The 23,136-nt window shown below is 38.4% G+C and overlaps 1 protein-coding gene across 5 annotated transcripts in view; it reads left to right on the top strand.

Moving 5' to 3' along the window:
• AMMECR1 (AMMECR nuclear protein 1) overlaps positions 1-21,434 on the top strand; it is an 81,830-nt gene extending 60,396 nt beyond the window's left edge. The window contains exons 3-8 of one of the 5 annotated variants that reach the window (XR_012044732.1): positions 2,687-2,801; positions 10,134-10,224; positions 11,946-12,042; positions 16,966-17,039; positions 18,314-18,590; positions 19,103-21,434. Coding sequence is in view for 3 of the 5 variants with exons in the window: in XM_072876822.1 (XP_072732923.1) it covers positions 2,687-2,801; positions 10,134-10,224; positions 11,946-12,042; positions 16,966-17,039; positions 18,314-18,423 (487 nt within the window). In the remaining 2 variants the exon portion in view is untranslated. Of the gene's footprint in view, positions 1-2,686; positions 2,802-10,133; positions 10,339-11,945; positions 12,043-16,965 lie in introns of all 5 variants that reach the window. The other 4 variants (XM_072876822.1, XM_072876821.1, XR_012044733.1 and 1 more) reach the window with 4 other exon arrangements.
• Positions 21,435-23,136: the final 1,702 nt, after the last annotated feature.

Here is a 23,136-nt window from a genome sequence, read left to right as displayed (position 1 = left end):
ACTGCTAATGTTATTGGGATCAGGCTTACACCCATAGTAGACAACCTTTGCTTCAAAAAGTTGAAATTCACAGGTGCATTTTGGTAGCTTTAGGAAGGGGCATTGAAAATTAGATAAACTCCTAGTATCAAGTTGTGCAAAAAACCCCCTTTTTTTGAAGGTTGTAAATTCTTACAATATGGGAAATGTTTTGCGTGGTAGGATTGTTGCGTAAATGATGAAGAACGGGTTTAAACAAGTATTGGCAATATCCATGCATACAGTGGTTTCCTAAGATCACTGAATTTGTTCATTGTTAATGAAATAATGCTTGTCTCTCTGGGTGCTTTTCAGGAGCGTATTCAAAGAGACTGGTTGTATGGCAGAGGTACGGCATACCTCAGGGAAATGAGAAACTTGCATATAAGCAAACTTGTAGTAGCAATGGATTTTGAGGGGTTTGGGGTTTCTGAATATAATTTTTTAGTTTTTAGTAAAAGGGGAGGTAAAAATATTAAAAGTGTGTATGCATGCACTTATTAAATAAACCCATGAAGAGCTTTTAAGTGCAGAGATACCACCTCTGGCTCAAAATACCGATGCTATAAACAGCTGGATTCCTGGAGAGTATTCCAGGAGAGTACTCCTGCGTGTTTACCGTGTTCTTGTATTCATTCATTTTGCTGACTGCTGTTGGTTATTACTTAATACTAGGCTAGATGGACTTGTGGTTTGAGCTGACCCTGTGTTCAGGGTATCCTCCCTTTACATGTATGTATTATTTTTTTTCCCCTCTGTGGAGGGATATGGAGGCTGAATTAGCTGTTCATATTTTCATATGTTGCTATTATGCTGTAGCTATACGAGTTGATCTCTGTGTTGCTCTGAAACACCAGGCAACAGAGGATGGTAACTTTGCCAGGTTCCCGGCAGTTACAAAGCTAGCTTTGCAAATCCCATTAACAAAATCTTGGAGAATACTATCTTTTGATAGACCTTCAGTGAAAGTCATCAGTTAAATATCAGGCATTATGCTTTAAATCTCCTTAGCGTTCCCAGTTCTTCACAAGTCTATGTAGGCCTGTCTGTCCTAAATAAATGTCAAAAGATTTATCTTGGCTAGTTGCTTACTGTCCCAACATCTTCTCTCCCATCTACGGCAACTTACCTGGGGTTGCCTAGAATTACTCCTAAATAATGGGTAGCGTAGGCCCACTAACTGTTACTTAATTATATAATGACTTTGTCTTCCTAATGAAAATCTGAATTTCTGACCTATTTTGTAATGTAGAAATACCAAAGCAAATTCCAGTACTCTGTTGGTTTTGTAATTGTAGCATATCTGGGAAAAATGCCTGCCTTCCCCCCGCCCCAGAAAAATAAAGGTTCTATTTTAACTCTTCAGAGTATGGTATTAATTCATGATGGGAAGCTATTTCTGGTTAGAGATATGACGATTTCCTTTAGCTACACTTTACATTTTTTTTGCTTACGCGTCCTAATTTGGTCTGCTTTAATCAAGTTATGCTACTGCTTATATGAAATAGTGGTATCTGATGCAGAGATTTCAGCCATATGCTAAACACCATGGCCATGGCTGTAATTATATCAGCTAATGGCAACTGCCGGCTGTATGCCAAGTAAAAGGTCCAAGTAAAAGATCTAATTGTAAGATGAAACAATGAGACACATGAAGAACTTGGTAGTACTTTAGTAAGTCTCTTAAATTCGCTTTCCTCATCAAAAAGCTCAGTTAGCAGATCACTCTTTTTGTTGCAGACGAGTGTGTGTGTATTCATACATGTCATATTTCAAGTCTTAAGAGAATAAAAAATTATGAGGCTCACTTTAACCTTCCCTTTGCCAATTTAACTGGTTCTTAACCAAACTTATGCAAGTAGATTTTTACAAATATTCTTCTCTTGGTACTGCTTACTGTCCGTTAACCGCTTTGTTTTTCAAAGCGTGCTGGAATGTGCACAGATAGCTCCTCTCTGTATTGAATTTTACCCCATTAGGTGTATGTTTGTCTATAGAATGGTACATTACCCTGAGGATTAGCGTAGCTGTTTGCAAGCTTCCCTGTTACTAATCATTACGTCTGCTTTGCAGAACACCTTCAAGTCCTGTAGGTTTACAGGTCTGTAGAGCCCTTGGATGTTTTTACCTTTTTATATTCACCTTTGCCAGTAAGCGTGAATATTATTCTTTTTGGAGAATACTCTGCTTGTTTGGATTTTTTTTCACTGAATAATTAAGTTCACAGTTTGATTACTGCATTACATGTTTGATTATTGCAGGCTATAGAATTTCCCCCTCTACTTTATGTTGTCTAGTTTAATCCTTTTTGAGAGGGATTTACTAAATTGCAGGTAGAAGAGCTATTGCTTTTGTAACTTTTTCCAAAAACTTTCTGCTGTTTCATTAATAAGATTGTCACAGTAGCAATATCGGCTCAGGAAGGAATGACCCTCAGAACACCACCTGACTGGACAGCCAAGAACTGAAACAAATCTCTCAGGAAAAAGTTGGGAATGTTGGTCAGTGTGTCACACTGGCAACCGGATTATCAAACTGGTCCTCATTTCATCAGGATTTTTTTTGTCCTTTATACTTTTCAGTTGATTCATTAGATCCCTGAACCTTAAAAAAAAAAAAAAAATCCAAACAAAAAAAATCCTTTGAAATTCTGTTTTGTCTTCAACAGTGCCCTTAAAGATAGTCGTTTCCCCCCAATGACGAGGGATGAGCTGCCACGGCTTTTCTGCTCAGTGTCTCTACTCACTAACTTTGAAGATGTCTGTGACTACATGGACTGGGAGGTAAGGATGTCGGATATCTTTTAAGAAAATTACTTTGATACCATGAACATTTATAGCAGAAGTCACACCATTTAAATTATCTGCATGTATTTAGTGTAGTTGCCAATGTTTTGCACTCTTATACACATTGTTTTGTGCATAGATTCAAAAGATCCTTTTGGTAGGACTGTCATCACCTTAAAAAGTCTGAGCCGTGAAATGGAATAAAGTTGTATTCTTGCCCACTTACGCACTCAAAGTAAGAGCGGTCTGCACAGCTGTATTTATGTCTAAGACTCCATCAAGCAAGGTATTGTCTGAGCGATGGTGCCCTGAGACCTCTTCTGCAGCGTAGCTAACTACAGAAATGTGGTAGATCAGTCCATTGATCCTGGAAAGAGGATGTTCCAGTATGAAAGTTAATAGTTTGATGTATGCTTCTGGAAACGAGCACTGCAAAAAATTGCCATCCCAGAACAAGCTGCCTTTTTTAGCTTGTAGGAGTGAGCCATTTCTCTTTCCCAAAACTTTCTTTGCTTTCAGAGCGAGTGGCCTGCACTGACCCCACAAAGCCCTTATACAATGAGGCCAAATAAATCATTGCTCTTGTTTTTCTTTGGTACTTGTGCATGGAGCTGAATCTATTTTCATTGTTAGGTTCTAGGAAACCTGCATGCAACAGCAGCATAAAAGAGGTTCAGAAGCAAATGCTGCTTTTAGAGTTATTTCTGGGAAGGGATACTGAAGGAAGTGTTATTTGGTATTCTTCTGCTTTTTCAAAATTATTTGGTATTAGGCACTTGCAAAAAGCAAGCTACCGGACTTAAGATGAACTTCTCATCTCAGTATGACTGTTGTGTTGCTCTTTGAGTCTATATCTGAGCGGACATTAAAAAAAATTTGAAATTGTCATATATGATAGCGGACATGTTATAATGTCAGAGACACCACACAAGTTACAGTATTTCCCTTTAATAATGACTCAGCCCTACTAAATATTTAGGATTTCTTAAGAGAAAAAGAGGCTTTCTGTTGTATTCACACATAACAAACGTATATTGAGTAGAAATTTAATTTGTTGTTAAAATGGTATCAGAATGGTGGTATCCAGCAGTAACCCCAGCATTATGAATTTTACAGTAGCTGAAAATCTAATAAAAATGCGTTTCCCGTTCAACTCATAATGGCAAGGGCTTCTTACCTTCTGATATGTAATTCTGAATGAGATGAATGTAAGTTTCCTTTGGGGTTTATCAGCATTTTCACCATAAACAGAATTATTCATTTTTTTAATGTAATGTCAGACCAAAAAATAAATCTGAGCTGAAACTGTGTGTGCATTCTCAACAAGAAGATTTTTTTTCAGAGAAGTAGTTGGTCTTGTAACTGAGCCCTTAGAGTACTTTAAACAATGTTTTCAAGTAATCAAAACTGTAGTGACTTTTAATACTAAACCAAGCTAGAAATCAAAATTAAAACTGGTAGAATTTTTCTGCTTTACTAGGTTGACTTTTGGTAGTAACCATGGTGATGTTTTCAATTTAATTTCGTTTATTATAATTTATTAAAAATGAGGCTATGAATACACTCAGAAAATGTCTCTTTAAAAGTATGAGGTGCATAATGAAGTAGCGTTTAGCTCTTTCCATGTGGTAGTCTATAACTATTATTAGATGCTGTTTTATTCTCTCAATAATAAACTTCTGAGATGACCAAAACATTCATCCTTAACGAGAAGCTGAAACCAAAGCCTGAGTTCAAAAATCCACTCTCCCTTGGAAAGACTGGTTTTAACTTTGTTCCTTGGGAGACTTCTGATTCTTAACTTTAATACTTGTATGAGACACAGGAGGCTTTTGCTTTCTATGTCCCTCCTCTATCTTGTTGCAGAATCCTTGAGACTTCAACAAACAAACTCAATGCAGAACTGTACTCTTGCTCAGTTCCGATTGATTTAATGGATTCTCATGATTCTTCTTATTGGAAAGCCCTGACTTATGAGGGAATGGAGGGCTCAAAAATATAATAGTCCTTGTGTTATCCATTTGCTTAATTGCTCTCTCCTATTTCATTTAAGGTTTTTTAATGATAGGTTTTTAAAACCTTTAGCAAATTCCTAGGAATTCTAAGAAATGGTCACAAAGTAGGTTCCATGATTTGTTTCTGGTTTTTTTTTGGTTTGGTTTATTTTATTTTATTTTATTTTATTTTATTTTATTTTATTTTATTTTATTTTATTTTATTTTATTTTATTTTATTTTTTCCTATAAGTTAAATGTGCTTCTCAAATGTTTGTATCGTATATAGTTGTGGATGGCCCAAAAGCTTTCCATGTAAAAGGGGTGGGGTGTGTGTGTGTATAAATAGAGAAAGATAAAATTTGTAATTGTTAGTCCTGAAAAGAATGATTCATCGCTGTTTGTGCACCTGTCAGTGAGACAGCTGATGTCATCCATGTTTCTTTTAAGGGAGCTGCAGTTATGCAATATTAATGGCAAAAAGATTTCAGGATGTCTAGAGTGTGACGTAAAGAGAGATTCTGCATGTTTCATCTCGTATAGTGCTACTTTCCAGATCATCCTGAAAAACATCAGCCTGGATAGGAGACCTTGCTTCTGTAGGTGTGCTACTGATGATCTTGTGGGAGCCAATTCAGCAATTTGCTGACGGAAGGCACAATATTTCAAAATTGCCAATTCAGACAACTTGCAGTGCTCTGGTGGCTTGGAGACAAGATCACTTGAAGACACGGCTCAGGAGTGTCTCCTATATCCTGAAGCAGAGTGATGGATCTTCTTTTCTCTGATTAATGAATTATCTTCCCAAACTAAATAAACTAATATTTCAGTTGTAAAAAGCAATGAGAGATCCTTTTGCAGCAGAAACTTCAACCAAGTAAACAGGAGATATGAGTGAATTGACTATTGGCTCCCATATGATTTTTCAAATTGCTGCCATTTTCACCTTTTATGAAAGTAACTAGGAGAAAGTACAAACCTTTAAAGGACCACTTCAGTGCCACGGTTCATGAGGATGCTTCCTAAAATATAATTTAGCATTCTTACTTACATGTGACTTTATGTGAATTGCAGTGCACTGTAGTAGTTGAACAGATGTAGGGCTTTGAAATGACCACTGGGAGCATATGGACTGTTTCTTCATTTCTGCTAGACAGAACCCATGAAATATGGCTGTGGTCCAGTCGCTGCTGGGGTGGAGTTTCACAAGCTTTGCATCTCAAAGAAATGGGCAACATGAGAAACTCTTAAGATGTTTCTTTTTTTGATAGTGCTGCTCCTTTATTAAAGATCAGCTATCAAAGGACTACTTGGGAGACAAGTCATAAAGACCAGTTATTTTTAAGCACATTTGACATTGATAGCAGTCATTCCTTCCCCGCATAAACTCAGCTTTATCCATATTTCCATTCTCCTTGACCTCATCTTTTTGACCTGCCCTTCTACCAGGTCTCTTCTTTCCTGCACAGATTTGCATTCCTGCCTCAGGACGCCTCCAGTTTTGCTGTTGATTCTTCGTGCAGATATACTTGCAGCTCATGTTGCGCTGGGAACCGTGGGTGTAGTTAGCAGCACCCCAAAAGAAGGGATGTAGAAGAGTTTGAATAGATTGCTGTGAAGTATCATGGCTTTGGGTCCTTTAGAAGGGACTTCTCTTTGGTTTGTGAAGCTTGTAAGTCTGCAGTTTGGGCAAATAAGCCTACACTCAGAAGGTTCTGTGAGTGGATTCACATCCCAGAAGTGGCATATATAAGGTGTGATCATGTTGTAGGTCTTGCAGTTCCAGCTTTGGTGCTACAGGCTCTGCCTCCTTGAGAGGGTATGGCTGTGAGGCACATTACAGGGGCAAATGATTTAATGTATCCCCTGCGCGCTTTTTTGTCTAGAAATACAGAAGAGAAAAGCAAAGTGCCTCTACTCATTCCCTCTCTATTACATGTTCTAGCAAATGAACACCTTTTAAATTTATTTTCTCATTAATTTAATTAAGAATCTGTGGGGTTTTTTGCTAGAAGGTAAAGCCTGTCTTGCTAATTCAGACCCTCTCCCTATTTTTTTATTAAAACAATCATAAACATTATGATTGTATGTAATTATAATAAGAAACTTTTTGGAAAACATTATTGTAATTCCAACAGGGTAATAAATAACTAGAATTGACCAGCGGCTCTGCCTTAAAATACCTTGAAAGAGATCTTTGCCCTGAAGTTGCTGTTCTTTAGTGAAGTAAAATCTGCAGAATTGTACATGCTTGCTGTGTTGATACAAAAGGCCTTTAGCCTGTGTGCACTGGTTTAAATATTAGCTTAAATAGTTGTAGCCAATGATGTTGACTAAAAGGTGGCTTTTCATTGTTGACAAAGTTAGTACATGTAAGAGTTGTGGAAATTCTTTCCTTCCTGCAAGTGCAGCGGCACCAGCAACTTCTGCAGCTCATAGTCCTTAGAGGAGAAAGAGTCTTGATCTGACCATTTTATTCTCTTTGGACGGTATTCAGTGATTCCATGTATGTAAATAAATGATTCATTAAAAAAAGAATGCTTGTCATGAAGTAGAGGGCATATCTCCCGAGTAGTCGTCTGCCTCCATTGTTAAAGCAGAATGTAATATTTAGGCCCTACTAAAGATGATCAGAAAGAAGCCAGCCTGTTTGCTACGGATGTGAGGCTAGTAAAGCGGTAGAATTCAGCTAATAAAAAGTGGGGCCAGCGTCTAATCAGTAGCAATAGTCGCTTAACCTGAAGGGTTCCATTTCCAGAGAAGTTTGTATACAGCTATTTCCATAGTACTAGTTAGGTAAATAAAGGGGAGAGTTACTATGTTCTGTGCTATCATAAGGAATACTGTACAAGGTATAGGCCAACTTTTTTGTTTAAAAATGTTTATAGCTTGCCGCTGTTCAAAGATTGAGCTGACAAACCTAAGTCGGTAGAAGGATTAGCCATAACCCAGAACAGCCCGATCTGGTTCATCACGCGGTTACGTGAATGCTTTTACTGGTAGAACTGAGAGGCCGGCGAGCAGAGCTTGTCGCAGTTTAAGTGGCGTGCTGGCATAAGGGTTGTTCGTCGCGCCATGTTTCTGGTCAGGAGTGGAGGAGAGCTTCAGGAACAGGCAGACACTTGTTTCGCACACCAAGGAGGTGTTGCGCTACTCCAGCTCTGGGTATTCCATGTGGATTCTTTGCAACAGATTCTTTGTTATCTGCTTTAACGTATTTCTGAAAAAATGTTTACAATTCATTCATCTTAAACTAATTAGTGGTAATTGCATGCAAATCTCTTACAGATTTCAGTGCAGTAGATTGAACAGAATGATTATTTGATGATAATTCACTCCACAGTGGACTAGAAGCTTAAATTTCAACAAGGCTTGATGTTTTAGATGCTTATCCAAATTCCATGTTGATAGTCTTAACGAGAATAATGTTATTTCTTCCTCTCGTATGGTTGGAGAATCAGTACAAGAGGAACAGATTTGTAAGCTGTGTTTGGAACAGTCGAACATGAGAGTTGCTTGAACTTCGGTTTTGGGGTGGGTTTTGGAACAATTTTTTCTTAGCCCAGCTGAGCTAGATGTACAGAGGGACGTATTATGGGCAACAATCTAGCAAGTGCTAGAAGCGCTTGGCAAAACAATAAATGTGGTGTGTGCCTGTTTTCCCCCATCCTGCGGTGTATGTAAAAAAATGATTCATTAAAAAAAGAATGCGTATAAATGAATATGAATGTGTATAAATACACAACAAAGTCTGAAGTTCTGTTGAGGTCACTTCAGAAGTAAAATGAAAAATGCAGTTTAATGCAATCCTTAGATTTAGTGAAAGGCCTGTGGTTTTTAATTAATATTGTCACTGGACCTAGTTTTAGGTAGCCTCTGGCCACTTATACAGTGGGCCAAAAAGTTTATATCCACAAGTATTGGATACGTAGTACACAGTATTTCATGCTCTACAGCCCTATGGAGATATTTCTATTGGAGTTGATTGGTTTGTTGCCTTTCTAAGTCTCTCTCCTTATCTCACTTTCCTCTCCCAGTAGATTCCTGTCCATTTGGGAGGCTGATAGGCAATTGTGTGGTCTTTCTGCAGCTCGGAAGGATACCTGTATGTAGTCATTTCCCTAATAAATGGTAATAGATGAGACAGAACTTCAACTCCGTCTGCAGAAGATTGTTTGGTTTGTCTCTCCGAACTGCAGACACGTTGTTATTCTACAAAGACTTGCCTGTAGTGTATCAGTATTTGTAGGTTGAGAAGCATGCCATAGGCTGTGAATAAAGTTCTGTGCTGAGCCTGGTAGGCAAGCCAGCTGCAGTCCAGTTAATGCCTTCCAAACATGTACCTACCCCTTACCTCCCGGCTTAGAGAGGAGTATTTTGCGAAATTTCACAGAAGTTTTCATCAATGCAGGAACGTTGGTCTCTTGAGGAAGTCAAAATAAATTCTTAACTGTGCCCATGCCAGTCTTAGCGTGGGTCATTCTTATTTTGCTGGTGTGTGGCTTCCATTTGTTTAACTCAGGCCTGGTTTTGATTAACTGGAGCTAAACAATGAAGAGCCATTTGTACTGGACTAAGAATACTGCTTAGCTATGCAGTTGGAATTCATGCTTCACCGAATGCTATGAAGTTGTCCCAACCAGAGGAACTGTGGGTGCAATTGTGTTGCCTTTTTTTCTTTTTTAAATTTTTTTTTTTTGGCAGTTCAACTTTATATACATCTAACTCCTTGATATTAGTAACTTTGGTTTCCATCCTGGCATTTTGTCATATTAGAGTACTTAGTAGCATGGAAATAGGAGCTTGAAGCTGAATGCTTTGGAATATCTCCTTTTCTTCATCATACATTAGCAGAAGTTTTGAAGGCTCCAGGCTCGAGTTCGTAGTGGGACAAATCTTGCATTGTTCAGTTGTTACTTTGAACAAAATGAATGCTCTTGATTGAAGCATCATTAGATTTGCCAGCTGTTTGGTGGCCTGCAGATTATATCTGGTGACCGGGTGATTTTATCAGCAACAACATTGCTGACGGTGTCAGAGGGAGACAGTGGACTGAGACAGAACGACTTTTGCGTCTCAGCTGGCTTTCCTTCAGACCAGAAATGAAGCTCTGTGGCGGGGAGCCGAGGATCTTATTTGTGCTGCTACTGACCTTACAGGGCTGTTAAGGTGAACACCTTTCAGAAAGATTGCATTCACTTCAGTACCACCTCTTGAAACTCTTTGCAAAATGGTATTAACCACTGAAAGGCTGACATTTGGGGTTTTATCGTGTTAGAAATCTCTTGTATCTTTTTTCTTTTAATGTACTAATAAAGCTGCCAATTTCTTGCAGGTGGGTGTACATGGCATTAGAATAGAATTCATCAATGAAAAAGGATCAAAACGCACCGCCACCTACTTACCGGAGGTTGCAAAGGAGCAAGGTCATTGTTGCACTTTATTTCATATGATCTGGTGAAGAATTTAAACGTACATATAAATCTAAAATGCAATATTTGACCTTGCACTGATGTCAGATGATGGAGCAATATTGAATTGTAAGAAGACTCTTATATAAAATGCCAATTATATGCCTGTATCAATCCCCTTGTAGGGATTCAGTAAACTGTAGCTGTTTTTTAAACAAGTCAGAAATGCAGTGTAGCTGTAGGACAATAAAATTTGGAGGGGTGGTACAGTGCTGTCAACCAACTTTACAGTTGTTAAAAGCTGTCAGTTTTCGTGTAGTTGTTATGCTGTGGTATTAGTGACATGCAAAACTCTAGTAAGTGATGGGATGTCTGGTCAATTATCTTAACAGCTGATTTATTCTAAGTTTGCAAAGATCAAGGTTTTTTCAAATAGGTACTCTCTGCTAGTACTTAATTGTTGTTAAAGTCCCTTTTAATAGAGGCACAGACTTAAGTTTGTGAATTAAAAAAACTATAGTAGATTTTGTTGAATAGTAATCTTTTGGACTAAGCAGCTGACTATGACTACTCACTATGGGGTTTTTTTTCCAAGCTTGACAGTGTGTCTCAATCTTTTACATTTTGCATTGCTGCTTTTCTTTTTTTTTTTTTTTTTTTTTTGCCTTTTTATATTTGAGTTGGTCTGCTAAGGAATAGGATGAAACCTTTACTGAGGATCATCTTTAATTGATAATTCTGTTTCCAAATAGTCACTTAAAAGTTTAGAGGCTTTCCAAGACAATTTTTTTGCTTTTGTAATCTAAGGTTGGCTAGTTAGAGAGGTGGGTTTTTGTTGAGACCTTTGGTGATCACTTAAGAAGCTTTTCTTAAATTCAGGATTTTTTTAAATTCAGAATTTAAATTGGGCGGGGGGGGAGGTATTGAAATTTCTAAATAGTTTTAGTAGACCATGCATTGCAGTCTGACTCTTTAAAGTACCCAAACCTACCCATTTGTATTTTTTAATGTACTCAAAACTACCCCTTCCCCCCCCTTTTTTTTTAGATGTAACTATGTGACTAATCTAATTGCATCTTTTGGAAATAACATGTCTAGCAGCTACTTCAAACATTAGGCTTTTAAAAATCAATAAATAGGAGTTTTGGATAGCATGAAGATTTTATTGAGAACAATAATGAATCTGTATTTTTAATCCATTGCTTTTTTTATTACCCAGCCACCTATAATGTAGTAGTTCTGAAATTACAGGTATCACTATAAAGTTAAATGGTATTTATGGAGAAATCTAATCTCTGAGGTTCTCTGCACATGTTCAACTAATGATTCTTTTACATTTTATTTTATACAGAAATTTAATTTTTCATTCTGTCATAGCCATTTATAATGTATAAAGTGATTGTGATACATGATCATACCTGAACATCTCAGAAAAGTTTACTTTTGTATCTCACCCCCAATCTAGGACACCTGGATATAGTGGGTCCAATTTAAAATACTTCAACTACGAGATAAAATTGTATGTTTTTTGTAGAGCAAACTTAGTGTGTAAAGAAATCCTATATGTCATATTTCCTTCAGCTGTTCTTAAGTAGGGAAGAATGATCTGTGTTTTATACAGAACTTCAGCAGAGCACTTTCGTTGTCAATAACATTACATACTGTGCTGTATTTTTGCAACATCTATTCTTATTGCTGTATTTCTCACTAATTTTTACTACTGTAAAATTCAACAGGATGGGACCACATTCAAACCATAGATTCCTTATTGAGGAAAGGAGGCTACAAAGCTCCGATTACTAATGAATTCAGGAAAACAATAAAGCTAACCAGGTATGCATCACGGGATACTACAGATAAGTCCGGTTTTTGTAATACTGTGATGTGTTCATTCCTGGTAAGTGCTTATTTCAGATGTTAATAGTAAGCTTTTCTGTATATATTATTAATGGTTTCTTTCTTTTCACAATAGCAGTATCGACTTTTGAGAATAGCTGTGTCTTGCGTAGGGATTAGTGGCGCTAAGCAAGAAAGAAAAGGCTGTTTTTAAATACCAGGCCACAAACACATCGGGGTACCTGCATATTTTGTTTCATAACTCCGAAAAATCTTAGCAGTGTATTAGCTCTTGCTTTTTACAGTTTGTTCACGTGCTGAAACGGATCTTCAGGGCATCTTAACAATCTTAGCAAGGATTACTTGCCATGTTAAACTATGTCAGGGTATTCTCAGGAGTGAAGACATGAATGTAATCTTTCATTTCATACTCTGTCACTCTCACACACTAGTGTATTTTGATTTTGCTAATTTAATAAAATGTGTTCTTGAGGGCTTCTTAGTGGGTGGGAGCCAAAATATTTTAGAATTAGCAGCAGATATTCTGCCCAAAATATTGGAGTTATATGGGGAAGGGTGGAGGAGTAAATGTCTGTAAGAACGCCTCTAAAACTATATATTTTTATAAGCTTGCAGTATAAAATGACTGCTAAACTTTAGTTATCTATTCCGTGCTTGGAGAAATAATCATTTTTTAAATCTTGTGTCATAAGGATGTGTTGACGGTTCATTCTCTTTGGGGAGGCCACATTTGACATATTATTAATACAAAGAACAAAGTTAGAATCCTTTGTCCAAAACTGTTATCCTTCCTATCTTTTATCAGCTTTTAGGGACTCACAGGGTCACAAGATTAGTTCTAAAAATGTTGTATATATTACTCTTGTTTCTGTGTCCTGATTTCTTTGGAAATTCTTTCCTCCTTAGCGCAGCTAGGTGTAAGCTAGACTTGACATCCTTGTCCATATTTAAAACCCAATCCTTTCATTTCAGACGTTTGAAAATACTTGGATTCTCCTGATTGTTTATGCACTTTTACAGGACAAAGCCCTGAGATTTTGGTTCTTTTCAGCTTCCACGTTTGTCATCTTCATGTACAAATCTTGCTGTTACTTAGCAGTAGTTTATGTTTAGACCAGATAGAAGGCAAAGCATTTCTTAGAAAAATAAGTATTTTAGTATTAGAGGAATTACTGGTTCAGTGATCTTGTGGATGAAGAATAAAGATGTTGTGTCTCAATGACTGTCCAGAATTCTGGATTCTTGTAGGAACCTGATTACTGTGGAGTAGCTGTGACTAAGGAACATACGCTATTCTGAAGGTTAAATTAGGGAGGAAGGATTCACAGAATCCAGCTAAATTTCCAAATGCAGAACCCCCATCTGCTTTTATTTCAGCTGTACACCTTGTTACCTTCTGTTCAAAAAGAATATATGGAGATAACTGAGGGCAAGAGTAACAGTGCTATAGTTCTTAAATGGCAATTTCTGTACACCTCAGTAAATAAGGAATATATTTTTCCAAGAAACAAAAACTATATAGCACACATTTTCTTCCAGCTACATGATTTTGTTTGGAGCAATGGCATGTGAGCACAGAACAAAACAAAGCAAACCAAACAACCCCCCAAAAACTCACCTCCCAAAAAAAACCCCCACCAAACCCCCCGTGTTTAGTGTATTTACGTTCACAACATCCAAACTGCTAGCAAAATCACTGGCCTGATAAGTGGACTAAACAAAGCATAATTTTTAATGTTCAGAATAAATTTTTTTTGGCTGTTTTACTTGCTTAAAAACTCAGCTTCTGCTGACCTATTATAAACAGTAGTATTAAAATAGTAACCATTTCCCAGCATCAACCTTTTTTAGAGCCTTGTTTTAATAACTTCTTGTCATACAGTAAAACATCTATTAGAAGAGTGGAATCAGTGCTTTTAACTTCTTTTTCAAGTCTCTTCTGAATTAAAGTAAATGCCCTGTGTGTGAATAAAGCTTTAAGCTGATCAAAACTAGTCTGTTGCTAACTATGCTCACTTCAAGTTAATACCCAGTAGCTCTGGCCACATTTTGAAGAAGAGAACTAAAAAACAGGGGAGCTGAAAGAAGCGTACCAATTCTAGGGCTCTAGAACGCATAAGGACAGTAACTGCGTTTTCTCTCCCACCTGCTTAACGGAGCAGATGCGATTCTAGTCGGGCTGCCTGTGGCCTGCTTCATGACCCACTTACAACCAGCTTCATTAACTGCCAAGCTCATGGTTTAGTTTCATAGCGGCAGGGGATTTCATTCACAGACCAGCTTACTCGTCAAGTGCGGAGTGCCGCACACCAGTCACATCAATTCAAGAAGAGCTGCAGCTCATCTCTCGGCAAGGACCAGCGGCCATTTGGTAAATTAGTACATATTAACTTGTTGCATCAAGTGAGTGTGGGCACCTTTGGTGCTCTGAAACACGTCCCCTGAAGCAAAAAGCTGCAAGCGTAAGGTGTTCTGCTCTGTTCCTCTGGCAAAGAGGCAACAGAAGCAAATGCGTTTGCCACCTTAATTGCTGTAGTTGGGAACTCCATGGTAGTTTAAACTTTTGTGTTGGGATGGGAGTGCAAGTGGTTGAGCCATCTGTTGTGGTTTTTTCAGACCTAAAAGAGAACAACCAGAGCAACTCCAGAAGAAAAATATGATAGAAAGGAGAGGTGGCAATATTTTAAGTCACCGTAGCTGGATTCACCAAATCTCATCTGTCAGATCTCTTATGCAAGGTCTTTCTAAGTGGAATTTGTGGAAATGTGGAATAGTGTTGTTTTTGTGTAGATTTTACACTTCTACAGATAACTGTAAATGTGGCAATATGTTCCTTGTTGTCAAACAATACTGATGCAAGTATACCCAAAATACTTGTTGTCAGGGCCTGGATTCTCCTTTTAGTTACGTCTAGCTGGCCGATGTTATTGCGGGACCTCTCTGCATTATTTTTCAACCATCTTGGGAGTCTGGAGCGGTCCTAGCCAACTGGAAGCTGGCAATTGTCGTCCCATTTTTCAAGAAGGAAGACCCTGGCAATTACAGGCCTGTCAGTCTCACTTCAGTGCCTGGTAAAATTATGGAGGAGGTTATTCTGGGAGCTATTGAAAAACTCTTGAGAGACAACGCAGTCATTGATCATGGCCAGCACGGGTTCACGAGGGGAAAGTCCTGCTTAACCGACTTAATTTTCTTTTATGCCAAGGTCACCCATCTAGCTGACCAAGGGAAGGCAGTAGGTGTGGGGGTTTTTGATTTTAGCAAAGCTTTTGCTACTGTCTCTCCCAGTATCCTTCTGGACAAAACATCCAGCACACAGCTAGACAAGTCCGTAACACATTGGGTGAGCAATTGGCTGACGGGTCGGGCTCAAAGAGTTTTAGTAAATAGGGTTACATCAGGCTGGCGGCCAGTCACCAGTGGGGCTCCCCAGGGCTCAATTTTAGTGCTCTCTAATGTTTTTATAAATGACCTGGACGCAGGAGCCAAATGTATATTAAGCCTGCCGATGATACTAAACTAGGAGGAATTGTGGGACTCCCTCAAGGGTAGAGAGGCCTTGCGGAGAGATCGGCTAGAGAGCTGGGCAATCACCAACCATATGAAATTTAACAAGAGCAAGTGTAGGATTCTCCAGCTGGGACAGGGTAGTCCTGGTTATACATAGAAACTGGGGGACGAGGGGCTGGAGAGCAGACCCATGGAAAGAGATCTGGGGGTTTGGGTTGACGGCAAGTTGAACGTGAGTCAACAGTGTGCCCTGGCAGCCAAAGGGGCCAACCGTGTCCTGGGGTGCATCCAGCACAGCATCGCTACCTGGTCAAGGGAGGTGATTGTCCCGCTCGATACTGCACTGCTGCGGCCCCACCTCGAGTACTGTGTGCAGTTTTGGGTGCCTCAATATAAGAAGGACATCAAACTATTGGAGTGTGTTGAGAGGAGGGCGACCAAGATGGTGAAAGGCCTTGAGGGCAAGACTTAGGAGGAGCGGCCGAGGTCACTTGGTTTGTTCAGCGTGCAGAAGAGAAGGCTGAGGGGTGACCTCATTGCTGAGGGGTGACCTCATTGCTGAGGGGTGACCTCATTGCAGTCTACACCTTCCTCAAGGTGGGCAGCGGAGGGGGAGGTGCCGATCTCCTCTCTCTGGTGACCAGCGACAGGACACAAGGAAATGGAGTGAAGCTGCGTCAGGGGAAGTTCAGACTGGACATGAGGAAAAGGTTCTTCACTGAGAGGGTGGTCAGTCACTGGAACAGGCTCCCCAGGGGAGTGGTCACAGCACCAAGGCTGTCAGAGTCCAAGGGGTGTCTGGACGAAGCTCTTAGTCATATGGTTTAGTTTTAGGTAGTCCTGTGAGGAGCAGGGAGTGGGACTCGATGATCCTTATGGGTCCCTTCCAACTTGAGATATTCTACAATTCTATGATTCTAGTCTAAAAATAATGTAATCCCATTTAATGTAGCTGGGATTATTTTAAAAGCAGAATTTGGCAGACAATTGATACTGATTGTTTAAAAACAGCCCAAAAATCTGTAGTGCTTGTTTAGAGTTTTTCTCCTAGGTTTTATAGAGAGAGTTGGCTGAAGATACGGGACATTCTCAGTAAATCATCATTAGTTTCTATTCCGTCTACTTTGAGCAACATAGTAGGCAACAATTTTCAACAGTTCTGTTTGCTTAAAACATTTTTCATAAGCACTTGTTTGTCATGTGATTCAAGGATGACCCTGACAACCGAGGCGGTTCCCTCCCTGCCCTTGTGCAGCTGACGTCAGTCTAATTCCTAACATCAGAAGTGCAGAGCTGCTATCATTAAACGTACCACTCGTGCAGTATTTTTAGTGCTGCTTACAGCTTCCTGGTAACAGGTCTTGAATTTGCTTCTTTGCTCTTTTCTAGGTACCGTAGTGAGAAGATGACGATGAGCTACACAGAGTACCTTGCCCATCGTCAGCATCATCACTTCCAAAATGGTATTGGGCACCCCCTTCCACCATACAACCATTATTCCTGACACTGAGCCGCATGACCAGTCACTGGACCTCTCTGCAGACCTCTTCCCAGGAGACCCTGCCCCTTCTTGGTCTAGCTATCTCTATTACTGTACCATTTTATGATGATAGTTTCCGTTGCCATGTTGAGGCTTCTTAGTTGGTTAAGCTCATCATGGCAACGGGAGGGAAAACTGCATTACTACAAAGTTCCCATACTTTTTTTATTATTGAGTCACTGCAGATTTTTTTGCAGCATATATAGCCCTTGGGTTTTTTATGAAATTTTAAATTTTTACTTCATTAACATTGAATTATATCAATCAAGGCTTTCTGTGACTGTGGATGGAAGGAAGAGTTTAAGGATTGCAGCTAGGGATGCTTTGCTTAGCAAAAAGGCATTCATGGCTTTTGCATGAATAGGTGTGACAGGGAATGAAACATATCAGATTCAGGTATTATACTAGACAATGAATTGCATTTTCATAATGTTCTTAATGATGTTGTGTGTACAATATCTCACCCCACAGTAAGGATTTCATGTAGCTATATACATGATCTTCAGATCCAGCACATACAGCCAAAATGTCAAGGCTGACATACAAAATGCTTTTTTGGATGAAGAGAAGCGATGACATGTACAATGAGAGGTGATGTTAACATGGCAGCATTTCCAGAATCAAGGGGTCTCATTGACAGGGCATGGCGTAATCCGGTAGGCTACCACGTACCTTTGTCTCCTGTTCTGTGCTGGGAATCGAGGGCAGCCCAGCCCTGTCAAGACTAGTCATGATAACGCATTTGTAATGAGACGATGCCTTCCTGATGAGCTCAAATTGGGAGTGACGTTTGTTTTTAAAAACAGGTTGGTGAGTAGCAGATGTCGTATTAGGAAGAAAATGGATTTAGATTTTAGTGCCTTTGACTATGACATAACTATATGCTTATATATAAAATTCATAGAAAAAATATAGCAAATACGCCAGACATTCTAGCAAACTATATTGAGTCTGCTCTGGTGTCAGGTTTTTGGGGATTTTTTTAAAGCGAGATTTTTTTTTTTTTTTTAATAGCAAACCTATTTTGGAAAAGAAAAATCCTTGTTTTGTTCTTTCTTCTGCTTTTTGAACTTGTTAAGTTTTATCAAGTCATGAATAGTTAGATAAAGTTAACTATTGTTTAAAAAAGAAAAAAAACTGTTGTAAAAGAGCACAGGACAAATATGCCATAATTTTACATGTTTTCATCTATTACAGGAATAGTACTTGAGAGCTGTAAGTACTGTGTAATAATTCTGATACCCCTCCACACGGTAGAAGAAAGAAAACTGATTGGAATGTTTTCCTGCTGTAAAAATAGGATTTAGTACAAGGTATGTGTGGTATATTTGCAAGCCCAGTACATGGTAGGAGCTCGCTCCTTGCTCTTGTGCCTGCAGAACTCCCACTAATACCTGTTGTAGTTCAGCGCATATTCTAGGGGACAACACATGCCATCTGTTATAGAAAAGACCTTCCTACTATGTAAACCACAGTAAGTAAACCACAGTAAGCAGAAATTCCACTTATCTTGAATAATGAATGTTTGTAAATATATAGATATATAAAATCCAAATCGATAAAATCAATTAAAATTCAGTTGTTAAAAAAAAAAAATAATCAGACTAATTGTAGAAATGTTTCAGTAGGGTTTCAAAAACAGATGCTCCTCTCTTACGTGAGGTTAGCTTTGCCACTTAATTTCTATGGAGGTTCTTGTAGAAGGTCTTTGGCATTCCTTCATCCACAGCATTTGATGTCCAAATATTAACATTTTCAGTTGTGATGCCTTAATTTATAAGCAGAGGGCCTGAAATTTCAGGAGCCAAGAGATGCCAGCCAGAAGCTGCAAAAATTAATAGATGTTTATACAGAGGCTATTTTGGATGATACTGTTGTCTTGTTTCTACTTGGGGAACACTTTTAAATGGATTAGTCTTCAAGTGGAAATTGTGAACAAGTGGCTACCTGATAAGAGTTGTGTTGGTTTTTTTCTTGCCCTTATAGGGAAACTGAGCACAAACTGAATCATTCTGCTGCTGCTGCTGCAAAAAAAAAAGTCATCCAACCCCATCTTTATCTGTCATCTCGTTACAGCATGCTCATGCTTCTGTATGAGCTCATTGTTAGAAGTTTTTTAAAAAGATCTATTATATAAAAAAATATATATGTATTGAAAGGTGCTAATCAACCTCAAGCAGGTCACGTGACTGGTCATGCGGATCTAAAATCATATCAGATTTTTTAAAAAATCTTCGATATATGCAGATGTTATACAGAATTTCTTACCAGTGTAATAATGATATACTGATGAATAAACAATCCTGCAGGTTTTTAAGGACAAGGTCAGCAATACTTCCCACCATGGCTTGGGGGGGAAAAGGATAGTTTTGTCTCCTTTTTGTATACAGCATAATGCACAATGCATTTTTGTCTATCTCTTAGTAGCTGTTGCTTAAAAATAGAGTTAAAAGGGTGTTATACAAACTGTAAAGGTGTGCTTTCGAAATGAGTTAATGCCAGACCCTTCTAGACCAGAGTTTTGTATCGCTAATTAAAAAACTGTTACAGAGTCTGTGGTCAATCAGATTGTAGGATTTTTTTTTAAAGATTGGAATAATCAGTCTATCTACAGTGTTTCTAGGGCACCTACCTCCTCAGCATGCAAATGCTGAAAACGCTATGGATTGTTTCTGTGTAATTGTGGGTTTATTTGTACAAAACGTGCAGTTCACTGTGACATGCACTGGGACAGAATAGGTCTGTTTGCTTACAGCTGATCAACAATTGCTTTCACAAATGTCATTCCCTTGTAGTTATGTTTCATACCCTTTTAGATAGATTGCTGGGTTTAGATACAGATTTTTAAAAATTTATTATTTTTTTTTTAATTTGGGGTACTTTATACGAAGTTAAGGTACAACCAAGTAGCTTACTTCACTGTTTTTGAAGTTGGAATGCTAATTTTTTATGAGCACTACTCAGTTTGCCTTATTCATTAAAGAGATTGTCGGGGGTTTTTTTAATTCTTTTGCTTCACGTTCCTAAAAAAACCCTGTTCTGTAAACTGAGTTAGACAACAAAAGTGTAGACGTGACATGAAACTAGTCCTTAGTCATGCTTCAAGTGGCCTTCCTTCTGCCTGGACTGCTGTAGCACTGACTTTTCTCCATCTCAACCCCAATGCTGATCGTAGCAGGGGGAGGGCACACGAGAGTTCTGACCTCAGATACACTATTGCATCGAGGCAGTCAAATCCATTTGCACACCCTGGCGTTTGTATACGGACCTCTTTACTTGTCTCCTAATGTGCGGGTTTTTAAAATTGTTGTCTGGAGTAGGTTACATCTCTTATGTGTGTTAGATCGAACCAAAGAAGCCTCCAGCCATGCCCAAATGCTGCTCCTAAAGCCTGCCTTCCAGTCCTTACAAAATCCCTGCAGGATTAAATGTGTTAACTTTTTTATTTTTGTACAGTTTCTAACTGATTTTTGCTAGTGATGTTAATTGAATTAAGTTTATTTGGGGAGTCTGAATATCTCCTCCATTTAAATAAACTGGTGACTTTCCTTTTATGTTTAAGAAAAAAAAAATTAAAAAAAAAAAAAAAAAAGAGAAACCCAAAGTGTGCCTCTCAGATTTAAGGGTTTCTGGTTACATTTATTCTTAAGACCAGCAATGATTCTTTATATACAAAGATATGTTTTCCTCGTTTTTTATTACTGTTAAAGAAAAAATAAAAAAGAAAAACCTCTTTCTTTGCTCTGGACCCAGTAATTGCGCTGGTACATAAACGCACTGAGAAAACAAACTTTTGTTTGAAACTTTTGTAACAACTTATGACTGTTTTTGTATATCAAAGTTGATTCTTTTCAAGATATTTGGATCTAGTTTCTAAGTTATTTTAGTGTTTTATATGTTACAAAAAAAATTACTTTAAATTGTTCACCAGCATCTTGAGTTATCTTTAATGCAATGGTGACACACGATGGGCTTAGAGCTACCTGGCGTAGCTTGGAAGGCCTCTGTCTTTTCCTTCCTTCCTTAGTAACTTGATTGATTACAATAATATCACAGATTACCTGAACCCCCTTCCTTTATAACTAGATCCTCCTTCCTTCCACATTTAATTGCTATTAGTGTGAAGAAACTGTTGAAATGGGCATTTTAATATAAGTACGGCTTAAAAAGAGAAAAATGAGGAAAAAGCAAAAAAAATATATATAGAGAAGGTTATCTGTGGGTCTGTGAGATATGGCTGTGGAAAGATATTGTAGTAGTTTTAACACTATTGTTATTACCTTTTAAATCATTTACCCAATAAAATAAGGAAAAAGAATCCCCGTTTCTTTTTATGTTTCTCTATTTAATTGTGTGGCTTGGTCAATTTTTTTTATGGAAGCATTTGCGGTTAGTGTTAATGCTAACGGCTAAAGATGTGTTGGGAATATTTGCATGTGATTAACTCTGTCTTCCCATTTTGCCTGCTGTAGGAACAGACTGTGGACAGGTGTGTGCAGCTCTCAGTCTAATTCAGAAGCGAGTCACTAAACACTCCAAGTTAAATCGGCATTTATATCAGTTACGTCAGTTTTATCATTATTTATACCAGTATATCTATCAGGATTTATGTAGGTTAGCAGTTCAGGTTTGTACTTTTTATGTCTAACTTCAAACATGGAATTTTGTCCAGGCTTGGGCTCCTTATTCTCTGAGAGGGAGAAGTGGCTTCAACCTTTTTAATCAAAACTTTGTTGCAGAACCAGTTATCCTGGTGTAACCCCAATACATTGCCTACACTACTTGTAGTAACATTATGCAACAGAATAATGTGGCAAAGTGTGTATCAAAGAATATCTTGAAGTTTCACCTAAAATAATTTCAATACACTTTCTTTGTATTACTCTTACAGTAGTAAGTGTGATTTTAAAGAATACCTAGGCTTGCTTTGCCATGAGGGGTTTCTTTATCTCACATGTCATATCTAGCTAATGCGTAGACTGTCATGTTGACCAAATTTTATGGAAAAAAATTATAGCGTAGAGTTTGCATTGACATACAGGCTTCCTGCGAAGTACGGAAGGCCAGGGAATAAGTCTTTTCCCCTGCCCCAAAAGCTTTTAGTCTTAACACCCTGGGGCCATTTTTAAATTGTTTTACTTAAGCAGATCCCGTGAGAACAGCACACCACAAGCTTTAGTTCATTTTAACTGTCATTTTAACATTTTAACAGTGCTTTAACTGTCAGCACAAGTTTTCAGTGTGCCTGGAGTAGCTCTGGCTTGGTAGCAGAGCTTCCTGGGGCGTTGGTCAATGGGTGAGGAAGCCTTGGCAAACCTCTGTGTGAGTATGGCTACCTGGGCTGATACCAAGGAGATGTTTTGTTTGAGAAGGGAAGGAGCGTGTTCCTGTGAAGCAACAAAGCCACAGTCCAGCTGATGACCAAACAAAGTACCCAGACAGGTACAACTGACTTGGAGAACTTTGTTCCCTGAGCCAAAGTCTTAGTGCACTGAGAGGCATCTTCTGCCGAGTCTGAGTTGAAGGGAGCATCTTTCCTCTGTAGGATAATTCCAGAGACAAAGCAAGAACATCTCTCTGGAATTTGGATCTGATTTTAGATGTGGTTTTGTTTGCCTTTGACTAATTCAGTATTAATAGATCTCCTGTCTGTAGATGCAAAGTCTTTGAAAACAAACCAATAAAATCCATGTAACCTTTAGATGTTGAAGATTGACACAGCCATTACTCTGCTTGCTTTGAAGCCTTGATTTAGAAGATTAAAAAAAAAAACAAACCACCTCTGAAGGGAAAACCTGCCTGTGTAAATAGCTTCCATTGTTGTTTTAGCATCTCACAGATTTGGGATCATTAGTCTGAATTGGGTAAAACCTACCTAAAACTCACAGTCCATTGAGATGTATAGCTAGTTAAAACTGCCTACCAAAACTTTCCCACTCTCCTTGCTATTTTAGCCAGCTATGTAGTTATCACACTATACAAATCAAACTAGCAAAATAGTATTAAGGATGTTTCAGAGG

This window comes from Ciconia boyciana, chromosome 12, assembly GCF_034638445.1.
Source record: "Ciconia boyciana chromosome 12, ASM3463844v1, whole genome shotgun sequence".
Lineage (NCBI taxonomy): Eukaryota > Metazoa > Chordata > Aves > Ciconiiformes > Ciconiidae > Ciconia > Ciconia boyciana.
The sequence above is the reverse complement of the archived record's forward strand: the minus strand, read 5'-3'. Positions and strand labels throughout refer to the sequence as shown.